The sequence below is a fragment of the Heterocephalus glaber genome, unplaced genomic scaffold (genome assembly GCF_053883595.1).
Source record: "Heterocephalus glaber isolate CG9 unplaced genomic scaffold, H.glaber_assembly_v1.0 deba00001463, whole genome shotgun sequence".
NCBI lineage: Eukaryota > Metazoa > Chordata > Mammalia > Rodentia > Bathyergidae > Heterocephalus > Heterocephalus glaber.
The window spans coordinates 10,495,664-10,508,623 of record NW_028258310.1 but is presented as its reverse complement, the minus strand read 5'-3'; the positions used below and the strand labels follow the sequence as shown (position 1 = coordinate 10,508,623).

Sequence of the window (12,960 nt, the reverse complement as noted above, 5' to 3'; positions counted from 1 at the left end):
GCTCGGCACAGCCCAGCCCCTTTTACCTGAAGGGCCCACAGCACAGCGCGAGGGCTGAGCAGCCAAGGCTTCCCACAGGCAGTAGCAACAGCTTCCTTCTCCTCCCCGGACTTCTGGCCGGAAGCAGTCCGTCCGCTTTAGCTGCCCATCTTCAAGTCTTAAGTGGTTCCTGCGGGCCCGCCCTCCGAGCTAGGATGGACTGTTGCGCTTGCGCGCGGGGTGGCACGAAGTCACGCGTCGCTGGCTGCTTCCGGTGCACCGCGAGGTCCGCCGGGACCGGTCTCCCTAGCGATCTGTGGTGTGCTGCTGCTGCTACTGCTGCTGCCGGTGCCACCGAACCGGTGTCGTGGCGACGTTTGTGCCCTTGCTCTTCCTCGGGCTCCCCGGGGCTTGATCCCCGGGGTGGGTCCTCGCCAGGCGTCGTTGCCGATCCTGCGGAGCAAACCTGTGCTCCTACACTTGTCTTTCACGACTCCGCAGAGCGACTTCGAAGAGCGGGACGAGGGGAGATCTCACGACTCCGCGCCGTGTGTCGCCGGGCAGGGCCGCGGGGCCGGGGCTTCTCCAGCCCCCGGGATGCGTGCTCGAGTCCGTGCCTCCACTTCCTTGTCGCGGGTGTTACGACTAGAGCCGCCTCTCGCCGACAGCGGGGAACGCGAGTGTGCCGGCCAGCCCTCCCGTTGCGCCCGCGGGCCCAGTGCCCCCGGGAATGTGAGCCGCGCGGCTGCCACGCTCCTCGGGGTAAGTCCCGCCCTCGCGGTCACGCCGCACCGCCGGCCTGTTGAGCGCTGCGGAGCTTTGGGACGAGCCTCTCCTACCTCTTCCATGAAATAGACCCAGTGAAATAGGTCCCTCTTCCCGCGGTCGGTGTCTTTGGAACCTGGAAAGGGAAAGAAACTAGCCCAAGGCCGAACCATCAGAGGCCATCGCATAAGGTTCCGAGGAGGATCTGATGGGGCAGCAGAAGTGTCATATTTCAAGTGCTGCTTCTCTCTGTTTTGCACATGGGACGATTTAAGGCTTAGAAAGTGTAAGTAAATTGCTTAAGGTCATCGGAGTCCGTGCTAGTGCTTTTAAACAGTGGAACCGTAATTAGTGAATCTGTCTGTCCTCTGGAGCCCTTGGTTTTAACCTTCATGTTATTCTGCCCTTTGCGTGCTGTACTGAGGCCTAAGGTCAGAAAACAAACTTGGACCCAAGCTTAGGATAGGGTAGTCAAACAAAAAACCCAGGGTATTCTCTTGCTGCCCCCACCCGACGGTGATAATAATGACTTTGGTTCTTAAATTGTTTTGCTCTGGGTGCTAAATTCATTCTTTATGGTTGCTGTCTTGGAGTTACTGCTCTTCTCCACAAGGCTTTCAAGGGCCAGGAATTCAATTATAAAGGGCAAAAAGTACAGTCCCCTATATACCCTTGATTTGAACTCCCGCTACCCTTAACATTTTGCTTACCCAACTAGGTTGGCGGCTGTATTCTCTTCCTGGGTTACACTATGATAGTTAGAATACAGATTTTGGTTTTTTGTTTTGAGGGAGAAGGTGGAAAAGAAATCATTTAGAAATGACAGTTATAAAGGCTCTTAGGAATAATATCTTCTTAACCTGGGGTAGAACTTTACTATTACAGGTTCAATGTTGTGTGTCTACATTTTCTAAGGGAGAGTTTTTAAGCTTTCACATTTGTTGAAGAGTCTTGCTTCCCACAAAGATAGGACCCATTAAGTTCATCCTCTTCATCTCGTAGTAGAAGCTGCTGGAATTTAGAGTGTAATCACATGGTAAAGAGTTTATACTTGAATCCATGTCTCCTGAATCCACATACAGTCCTTTTTGTCGTTATACTTGTTAAATAACTTGTCATTTTGGGAGTGAGGGCTAAATGAGATGCAGCTGGGCTTTATACTGCCTATATCCTTTATTACCACAACTCTCTCTTTCTAGAATCAAAATGTTTTCTTTTGATAGGTTGCCAAGAGCAGCTATAATATTTCCCTGTCAGAAAATTCAGGTGGTTTTGAGGAACTGTTCTCCCTCCAAGGATTGTATGACCCCAACTTAGAACTTGGCCAGAAATAAACTCTTCTTGAATTAGTTAATTTCTTTATACCTTCTTTTTCATAGACATAAAAGCTGTTAGTAGATTGTTTTTTAAGCCAGTAGCAGAGAGCTAATAATGTTGGTTTGTTAAGTTATTCTTAGACCTGTACCATATCACTACACTAGCCATGTGTGGCTATATAGGTACAGTTCAACAAAGCAAAATTAATACGTTCCTCAGTAACATTAGCCTTATTTTGAGTGTTTTAATAGGCATGTATGGCTAGTGGCTGTTGGACAGCACAGATACAGAACTTTCCCATTAGAATTCATTGAATTGTTCTGGTGTAAAGTGTTCTGGTGTAGAGATTGGTAGCAGTGTCATATTATGAAGGACCAAAGAATTTACTTTTTAATTAAAAAAATAAAACAAAAACCTACCTCTCTAGTCCATCAGGTCGTTAAGAATCTCATCTGCAGATAAAAGTCTGTAATAATTAACCCTTTCATTTGTATAGCACTTGACTGTTCTCAAGTTGTGTCTGTCATGTCCTTTGAGTCTTACCACTATAAAACTGGAAGGTGAATGAAACATCTTTTTTTATACATGAGAGGAAGAGAGAAAATGAACTGAGCCTAAAGCAATTTGAAAGATCTTCCACAAAATTACAGAAGCTGGTAGAGTATTTAAAAAATCTCTTGCATATAGATCCTTATTGCATGTTTTCATCAGAATTTTTTTTTTTTCTGGTACCGGGGATCAAACCCAGGACCTTGCACTTGTGAGGCAGGCAGTGGCACCACTGAGCTAAATCCCCGGCCCCTTATTGTATGTTTGAATGAATGAATGAAGCTGTTTAAGCTGATGAATGAAACATGAAGGAGCAGCCAAAACTTCTGACTCCTGACCAGCTGTTCTTTTTAGCTGTTTCCATATGAACTATTTGTAATGTGGAATAAATAAATCTGAGTTGAGGATTACTGTATCCTAGGAGTAATTATAAGTGTTTGGTTAAAGAAATCATCTGTTTGTTAACTATACAGATGTCCATATGCTCTAGAGATTCTAATTCAGAAAGGCTGAACTAGAATTCTGAAATCTGTATATTTAATGTTAAAATATCCCATGTGCTGCTTAGAATCTGTTGAGTTTGGGGTATGGCTAAGCCTTTAGGCCTCGACACAGATAAAGGATTATTCAATCTGGAGGCTGCTGCTCCTTTTAGGGTGCATTCTTAAAGCTTTGTGTTTGATTTTTCTCTCTAGTCATGGATGCATCATATGATGGTACTGAGGTAACTGTTGTGATGGAGGAAATTAAGGAAGTCTACTGTTATACTTCCCCTGGGCCACCCAAGAAGAAGAAAAAGTATAAAATACATGGAGAAAAGGCCAAGAAACCCAGGTTAGCCAACATGTTTTGGTTGCTGCTGGCATTTATAAACAGGGTCCTTAAAGAGCTGTGTTGAGGAAGACATTAAGATTCACTTAGAAAGAGTGTGATTGTTGAATGGGCATTGGGGTACCAGGAGAGGGAGAAGTGGGAAATGGCCAGATGTATGCTAGTACTGTATTTGCCATTCCTGCCAGACGTTGTTTCCACGTTGTCACAGGAAACTACTATACAGATGGTAGAAACTTTGTACAAAAGAGCTACATTATTTTTTTGCTGTACCATTGTTTAAATATTTAAAAGACAGCATTGATAAAATTATAGAATTATAAGTACTAGTACCAGTGGCATTTATAGAGAATATCCAGATTGTATTTCTAATCTCCCTCTTAACTATGAACAGTGCACACTTCTTGCTGAAGTTATCAGCATTGGGTCACTTTGATAATTGTACTTACATTCATTTTCAGCCTCAAGGAGGTCCTTTTAATGAGTTAGATGACCAAAGACTCTGTAGAGCAGTAAAGACTGTGATACCCAGCCTGGGCAATAAGCCCTCTGAGTAATCTTTCTCTGAGAGTAGAATGACTGGACACTTACATCTTTCTTTGTCTCTATTGGATTTTAAAGGTGGTCATTCCTACAGAAAACATGGTCTGTGGTAAAGTACAACAGGTAAACCTTTGTTTCCAGTTTCTGAAAGAAGAACAGCCACTTTACCATTCATTTTGCTCACCTCCCAAATGCCATCTGGGGTGTGATAAATGTTTCTTTGTTTGACTTTCAGTCCCTATTTAGATAAATGCTTTGGATTGAGAAGCTTGGTTTGTATCATCCTCCTGACTACCCACCCCTTAACAATGTAGTACTTATGGTTGAATAAGGGAAAACTTGAAGACGTCATTGCTTCCTCAGGTCTGCTTACCTTTTATACTACTACGACATCTACTTGAAAGTACAGCAGGAGCTCCCCCACCTTCCGCAGTCTGAGATCAATAAGAAGATTAGTGAGAGTTGGAGGCTTCTCAGTGTGGCCGAGAGGAGTTACTACTTGGAGAAAGCCAAACTAGAAAAAGAAGGTTTGGATCCTGTAAGTGTTGCTACCCCCCAGCTAATTTCTCTTTTGGTTCAATGGGGAAACGCTTGGTGAGGCCAATGCCTATTTTCCTGTTTCCTTTTCTTTGGAAAACATTTATCATTTTATCTTTCTTGAGCCTCCTTGTTGTTTCCACTTTCGTGGTGCCTTACGCTCCTTTGTCCTCTTATATTGCAGTAGTACATGGACCTGGCATTTACTGAGTTCTCTGCAGTGAACTTTAATATAATTTGGAGGCCATTATCCTCATGGATAGTTACTGGTATTTTCCTTTAATATACTAATTTATAAAGGCATTTCTCCTACATCATATTTCACATTACAAATTGAATGTAGTGTAGTTTGGGCTTTACTGACTGCTGTCAGTTATAATCAGGCTTTCATGTTTAGAGGTAAGGTACGTCTCCCTTGTGTAACTGTAGGTTCTTTTGTTACTAATGGTGATTATGAACTATGATAGGCTAGAAGCAAAATGCAGGATTAAAGTCAAAGATTTAGAGACTAAGGATTTGAGAGCTTCGATTAAAAAAAACTAGCAAGGAAGCAGGTTTATGTCTGTCAGCTGATTTGTTATTTCTAGTTCACAGTGACAAAGTACACTGAGTACCATTCAAATTGTACTGGAAAAATAACCTTGCTGTTGCAAGTTGCAACTGTAACCTGCACTCCTTTTTCCAATTGAAACAATCATCTCTCACTTCTTTTTTGATAATGTAGAACAAAGGTTCCAGCAGAACAGGATAGATTGGAGTCCCTCTGCCACTGTCATTTAGATAATTTTGTCCTTATTGGCTTGACATTCCTCTTCCTCAAAGAGCTTTCTGCTACCTAGTCTTGAAAATGCTACTTTTCACTCCCTCTAAGTGATTTGTTTGTAAGCAGTGAGTCTGGAAAATAATCCCTGCGGTAGGGAAAAGTAGAGTTTAAAACAAGTACACCTGTCCTCTTTGGTGTCCGCATTATAAAATCAGCAGTCTGGGGTATAGCTCAATGGCAGAGCATGTGCTTTAAAACATGAGATTCTGGGTTCAATCCTCAGCACCAAAAAAGCCCAAAAAAACAGAAAGAAAAAGAAAAGGCAATCTTTTTGTTTGTGATAAACAAAATTTTATCTGATCTTGGAATGATTTGGTTTAGATTTGGTTTTTAAAAATAGACACTGATAGAGGTTCTTATAACACTTAAAAATTTTTTAAATAAATCATTTACAATGATTCTTCCTTATCCATGTGCTTATTTAAATTTACCCTGTCTCTGCCACTACTACCAAGACCATGGCTAGATTAGCTTTGATACTAGTTTGGTGAATGACCATGGGAGAATCACTTAATTTTCCAGTCTTGCTTGCCTCATTTGTAATATGGAACTAGTATTTACCCATGTTTAAAATAGATAATGTAAATCACTTAGCTGAGTTCTTGGTGCATACTGACTTGGTCAGTATCACTTCAGTAGCTTAACTTTCAGTAACCATATAATAAGAAAAGGTAGCATTTATTGAGCATCTGGAGTGTACGAAGTGAAGCTTTCTGTGCTGTCTGTCCTCTTCCTGATTGCCTGTGTGTAGATGAGACCCTCCTCCTGCCTTTCTACACCAGGAGCCTTTTGGAGCCCTTTCCTGCCAAGAGCAGTGCCCATGGTTCCATTGTTACTCCTTCCAGTCTATAAAAATAACATCATTCAGTTTCTGTGTGCTTGAATTTAAGTCTAGACCATCCTATATATTTGCCATCATTTAGTCTTGTTCCCTTAACCTATGTGCTTCAAAGGATGACTTGAGAATGTCATTTCCCCATTACCTCTCCAATAAAGGTTCCATAAAGGATTCAGTCTGCCTACTTTCATGTTTCATCTGAGTGCTTTTAACTTGTATCTCTTGAGTACTTCCTTTGTGCCTTAAGTAGTCTCATCAACTTCTTGCTTTTGATTTAAGGATCCTTTTGTAATTGACTTCAGTGTTCCTTTTAAAAGATGTTTCTGACATTTTTTTATTCTGTTTAATTTTGTTCTCACTCAGCCATTCACTTTGAACTTCTGTTTTCTTTACTAGGTAGCATTCAGTTTTAAATTGAATAATACAAAAATGGTTTTTTGTTTTGTTGGTGGTGGTTTTTTGTTTGTTTTGTTTTGTTTGGTGCCAGTTAGCCACCAGGGTTATTTCTAGTTTGTGCTCTTCTTGATCTTTTAGAAGACTTGGTCTTTGCTCACTTCAGCAGCACATATACTAGAAGACTTGGTCTTCTAGTACAGTTCTTTACTACTTAATGATTTTGTGTTTTGGAAGTTTAACCTCCTGAGCTTCAGCCTCAGTTTCTTCATGTGTTAAATGACAGTTCCTAGCTTAATAGTGTTATTTTTAAGGTAAAATTAGAAAGCATTTTCTAAACCTCAAGGTGCTAGGTCAGGGCTAATTCTTATTTTTCTAATATATTCAGGACCTTATGAGATAGCCCCTGCTATGTACACTTTTTCTCACAAAGCCTTCCCAGCTTTGTGACCTGTGTATCCCCATCTTTGTAAGTCTAGAGAAACCAGAGATTGTTTGCTTTGCTCTGTCAAGTTCCAGCTTGGCCCGTTGTGTTTGATGCTTTTGAGGCTTTGCTGCTCCCCCCCACTTCTTCTCTTCCTTCTCCTTCTTCCTTTTTTTTTTTTTTTTTTTTTTTAGCATTATACATTCTGGTGCTTAAATCTCACTTTGGAATCTTAAAGTTTCAAAACTCAAAAAGTGTTATAAATTGTCAAATTTAGCTTACTCGTTTTTCAGATGGGACAGCTGAGGCCTCAAAGGGAGGGGGCCAATATTTGTTCAAGACCATGCCAAACATCAAATTCCAGCTCAAAGTTTTAGATGCCCAAATCAGTGCCCTGTCCAGTTTAATCTATGTTGTGTGTTTCCTGTGTAATTGGGCAAGTAAGCTATCTTGATTTAAATGAAGATGATACTGCTGTTGACAGAGGCTGGCCCTATCTAAGGTTAAGAGAGTGGGGTCTTTTTCTAGTCACATTTACAGAAAAAAAAAATGAGCTAATAAATGTTTCTGTATGATCTTAGTCCATTTATCTGTGTCTCCTCCTTTTTTACTCTCAGAACGCTAAGCTATCTACAGTGACTGCCGTGGTTCCGGACATCCCAGGTTTCCGAAAGATCCTCCCCCGCTCAGAATACATCATCATCCCCAAGAGCACCCTGCAGGAGGAACAGAGCTGTGCGCAGCTAGAGCTGTGTGTAGCTCAGAACCAGATGTCCCCTAAAGGATCGTCTCTTGTATCCAACACTGCCCCAGAGACAGTGCCCAGCCATGTGGGCGTAGCAGAGCAATGCCTGGCTGAGGAGACTCTGGCTGAGGAGGTGGGAGCCCTTGCTCAGCCAGGTGCTGTACAGGAGATTGCCACCTCAGAGATCCTCACCCAGGATGTACTCCTGGAGGAGGCTTCTTTGGAGGTAGGGGAGAGCCACCAGCCTTACCAGACAAACCTAGTAATTGAAGAGACCTTACTGAACGGCTCATCAGAACTCCCCACTGGAAATCTGGCTGTGCCCCGCACCCAGGTTGGGGAGAGTGTGTCAGTGGTGACAGTCATGAGGGTAAGTGATGTTTTGCTTTATATGGAAATATTTAAAAAGCCAGCACCGTGCAGTTTCATTTTGGAGCAGTGGTCATTAAGAGTGCTATAATGGCACTTCCAGTGCTGTTATGGCCCTTCCCTTGAACATTACTGACCCCTGAGCTTGCTCCAAAGTTCTCAGTTTCTTGGGCACTCTTATCACCCATTCTTTACCTAACATTAGCAGGAGAGCTGGAAGTGATATTTAGGGCTATCCATGAATTAAGGCTCAGATCTTTCAGGTTATTAGTACCAGTTAGGATTTTGTGTTCCTGGTGACTATTTCAACAAATACAGTGGTATCTTGAATTGTATAGGTGAATCATTAAAAGGTCTTCTGGGCATGGGTGGGGTAGGAACAAAGATAATCTCTTCAAGGCCCGGTTGATGGGTACTACATTAGTACCTGAGAAAGAAGAGGCAAGTCTCTATGCTGGCCTGAGAATCATGTTGAGTTGAAGGGAACGCAGCAGTTTCATTGATTGTACAACCTCATCCCTTGGAAGTAGAGAAACTACCACTGTGCCCTAGTATGTAAACCTCGTTCTTTCAGCCTGATTAGAATAGCGTCCTCAGATAAATGGATGTTCTTTTCAGGCTAAGAAGGCCAACATCCTCTAGCAGCTATGGTTTATGTGGAAGAAAGCTAATATTCTTGCAGAGAAATCCATCTGAGACCTAATAAATCCTGGTTTTTTTGTGTGGCCTCAGTGCTGTTTATGATGGGCCACTGGCTTGGTTAAGGCAGATTAAAGGTACGCTAAGAACATTTGACAAGGTCTAAAAGATGGGATTCTGTCACTAATAGCTTATATGATCTTGAAAGTTCAGATCTCTTAAAACTTGAGTTGTTTTCATCTGTAAAATGAGGGTAGCACATTTTCTATGGTAGTTTTCTCTTTGTTCCTAATTAAACTTTATTTTTAGATCATTTTTGATTGATTTGATTTGATAAATATATTAGATAAGCACATTGTGGGTACTGAACTCAATCCAGCCTTCTAGGGTTGACAGTCTTGCCCTGGATGTTCAGTATTCTATTTCAATGAAACTGTCCTCTCTTTTGCCCATAGGATTCCAATGAGAGTAGCTCCTGTGCACCAACTACACAGTTCATCATGTTGCCTGTGCCTACCTACTCCGTTGTGGAAAATCCCTCCCCCATCAAATTGGTCAGTATGTGGAGAGTTGACAGTAATTAGGGCTCCACAAGCATCCTCTTCCAAGTAGTTTTCTAAAAATCTTAGAACCTTTGGACTCTGGGATTGGTAAATGTCTCAGGAATTAAGTGATCGATGTGTTCTAAAATTGGGGCTCTGTAGGTAGAGCTCCACAGGATTCATGAATTCCCTTGAAGTTATGTATGAACTTCTGGAGAGCATTGTCCTGGGATCAGTTCCATTGCTTTTATCAGATTTTTGGAAGCATACATAATTTTGAAAAATTGAGGGGCCACTGATCTAAGTAAATACTCATATACAAATTTTTTAAAGGGCCCAGAGAAAAGAAAGGAATTTCAAGGCCACTAAGCTACAAACAAGCCAGAGCCAGGATTCTGGCTTCTTGATTTTCAGTTGATGTTTTTTCCGTCAAACACTATAGTATCTGGTCTGAGATTTATCCCTAAATACTTCATGTTTTTTGTTTTTTTTTAATACTTCATGTTTTGATTCTACTATAAGTGGTATTTTAAAAAATTTCTCTATCTGATTGTTCCCTGCCAGTATGTATTAATGCAGTACCCTTTTTTAAAAATTGTGGTAAGATAGTACATGATGTAAAATTTGTTATTTTAAACATTTTAAGTGTACAGTACAGTGGCATTAAATACATTCACAGTGTACCATTTTCCAGAACTTTTTCATTGTTCTAAATAGACACTGTATACCCATTAAATAGTAACTTACTATTCCTACCTTCCATCCCCTCGAAACCTCTGCTCTACCTTCTATGAATTAATTAATTAATTTATTGGTACTGGGGATCGAACTCGGGACCTTGCGCTTGTGCAGCAGGGGGCGAAACTGCTGAGCTAAATCCCCGGCCCCCTTCTATGAATTTACATGTTCCAGGTACTTCATATAAGTGGAATTGGGTAAATAATTGTACTTTTGGGGCTGGGGATTTAGCTCAGTGGTTCCGCCGCCTGCCTTGCAAGCACAAGGTCCTGAGTTCAATCCCCGGTACCAAAAAAATAATAATAATAATTGTACTTTTGTGTGAGGCTTTTTCACTTAAGGCTTTCAAGTTTCATCCATCTTACAGCATGTATTAGAATTTTATCTTTATGGCTGAGTAATACTCCACTGTGTATATATATCACATTTTGTTTAGCCATCTGTTGATAGATATTTGGATTATTTGGACATTTTGGCTATTGTGTATAATGCTGCTTGAACTTTGGTGTACAAGTATTAGCTAGAGTCCTTCCATGATATTCTTTTGAGTGTGCAAGTGAAATTGCTGGATCACATGGTAATTCTTTGTTTAAACTTTTCAGGAACTTTTATCCTTTTATATCTACACTATGTGTAGTGATGTCACTTCTTTTTTTTTTTTTTAAATTCTTGGTACATTTTAGGTATACAATACATTTGCATTTCTCATTGGGAACTTGTACCTTTACATGATGTACCTTGGTTCTTATTTTTTGTGCTTTCACTTCTTGTTCCTGTTACTGATAATTTGAGTTTTCTTTTTTTTTTCCCCTGAGATGTCTAGCTAGAGCTTTATCGATTTTATTGGTCACAAATAACCAGTTTCTGGTTTTATTGATTTTTCTTTTTTGTTTTTGTCTTCTATTTGCTCGTCTCCGTTTTCTTTTTTAGTGGCTTTTTTTTTTCTTTTTTGAGACAAGGTCTCACTTTGTAGTTCAGGCTAGTCTTGAACTCACTAATGTAGCCCAGGCTGGGTTTGAACTCCTGGTGAACTTGCTGAGATCCTCCTTCCTCAGCCTCCTGAGTGCTGGAATTACAGGTGTGCACCACTATGCCCGGCTCACTCTTTCCTATTAAGATAGAAACTGATGTTGATTGAAGACCTATTCTCTTTTCTAATATAAATGCTTGGTGCTATAAATTTCCCACTAAATACTGCTTTAGTGCTGTCCCACAAATTCTGATACAGTATATTTTCATTTTGATTCAGTTCAAAATACTTTTTGATATACTTCTTTGACCCATGAGTTATATCGAAGTATTTTACTTATTTTCCAAATATTTGGGTATTTTCCAGATATATTTCTGTTATTGATTTATAATTTCTTTTATGGCCAGAGCTTTATGGTTAAGAATACCTGAATCCTTTCAGATTTATTGAGATTTGTTTAATGGCCCAGAGTAAAGTTTTTCTTGACAAGTATTTTATGTGCATTTCAAGAGAATGTATTTTCTGCTGTTGGAGTATTCTATATATGTCAAATTAAGTCAGTTTGATTGATGATGTTGTTCGGCTTTTTTATAGCTTTTCTAATTTTTTCTTTATTCTACCACCCATTGAGAAAAGGCATCCAGCCATCATTATAGATTTGTCTATTTCTTACAGTTGTTACTTTTTGTGGCATACATTTTGACTTTTATTGGTTTAGAATTGTTATATGCTCTTGATGAATTGACCCCTGTGTTATTATGAAATGAGCATTTTTATTTCTAATAATATTCTTTGCTCTGAAATCTAATGTCCAAATTTTATTAGTATGATATCCCTTTTTCCATTCTTTTCACTTCTAACCAATTTATGTCTTTGTAAAATGGATTTTCTTTTTTTTTCCCTTGTGCATAGCTATAGTTTTGATATAAAAGCATTACCTAACAATTTATTTTTTACATAGAGAACTTAAGGCATTTATGTTTCATATGGTTATTGATAGTTAGATTTAGATCTGTTACTTATTTGGCCCATTTATTTTATTATCTTTTAATTGAATTTTTATGAATCCATTTTCTCTGCATTTTAATGGCTTATTAATTGTTGGCTTTATTTTGGTTATTTTAGTAGTTTCTTTAGAGCAGCAGTATACATTTTTTAAATTATCACAGTTTTGTCTTACCTTCAAAGGCCCTGCTATAGATAAACAGTATATTCTTTGTGGGGTTTTTATTGTTGTTTTTGTTTGTTTGTTTGTTTGTTTTCCCCATTAAGTTTATTGGTACATTTTCAGTGTAAAATACAGTTACATTCATCATTGAGATCTTGTACCATTACATGAGTATCTTGGTTCTTTTTTTTCCCCCTTCCCTTACCCTCCCTTTACCCCCTCCACCCTTCCCTATTTGCAAAGACTTTGTTTCCATTTTTTTCCTTTTCTCATATTTTTTCTTTTCCCTTCTTTCCCCTCCCCTACCCCTCCCACTTCCCCTGCTCCTTTAGACCTTTTCTTCCTATTACACAATATCAATTATACATTTTTAAAATTACAATATCAAGATCTAGGAGACATTACCACAGATTTTACAGAATTTAAAAGGATATAGAAAGCATATTGCAAAAATCTGTTTTGAAATAAATTTGACAACTTCTAAGAAGTACCTTGGAAGACAAATTAATGAAGCTAACTCTGGAGGAAATATAAAATTTGAATAGCACCTAGTAAAGGAAGGATATTCCTAGCTTGAAAACCTACCTATATGACAACAGCAGGCTCATATACATTTTAACTGATAAATTATATCAAACAATTAAAGCAGAAAAAAGGTGGAACACTTCTCCCCTCATTTTAGGAACTCAACATTTTGCTAATCCTAAAACTAGATAAAGATAATAGAAGAAAAAAGTATGAATATAGATAGAAATTAGTTTAACAAAACAAACTATTAGAAGTCAGATCT

The 12,960-nt window shown here is 39.4% G+C and overlaps 2 protein-coding genes across 4 annotated transcripts in view; one reads left to right on the top strand and one right to left on the bottom strand.

Moving 5' to 3' along the window:
• Pde6a (phosphodiesterase 6A) overlaps nucleotides 1-180 on the bottom strand; it is a 108,814-nt gene extending 108,634 nt beyond the window's left edge. The window contains exon 1 of the mRNA XM_021266201.2: nucleotides 27-180. The gene's annotated coding sequence lies outside the window, so the exon portion shown is untranslated. The remainder of the gene's footprint in view (nucleotides 1-26) is intronic.
• A 48-nt stretch (nucleotides 181-228) lies between these two features.
• The window catches only part of Hmgxb3 (HMG-box containing 3), a 71,640-nt gene continuing 58,908 nt past the window's right edge, over nucleotides 229-12,960 (top strand). Inside the window, exons 1-5 of one of the 3 annotated variants that reach the window (XM_087180595.1) lie at nucleotides 229-741; nucleotides 3,306-3,444; nucleotides 4,348-4,522; nucleotides 7,617-8,114; nucleotides 9,208-9,306. In XM_087180595.1, coding sequence (XP_087036721.1) covers nucleotides 3,308-3,444; nucleotides 4,348-4,522; nucleotides 7,617-8,114; nucleotides 9,208-9,306 — 909 coding nt within the window. In that variant the 5' untranslated portion in view covers nucleotides 229-741; nucleotides 3,306-3,307. Of the gene's footprint in view, nucleotides 1,031-3,305; nucleotides 3,445-4,347; nucleotides 4,523-7,616; nucleotides 8,115-9,207; nucleotides 9,307-12,960 lie in introns of all 3 variants that reach the window. The other 2 variants (XM_004854411.4, XM_004854410.4) reach the window with 2 other exon arrangements.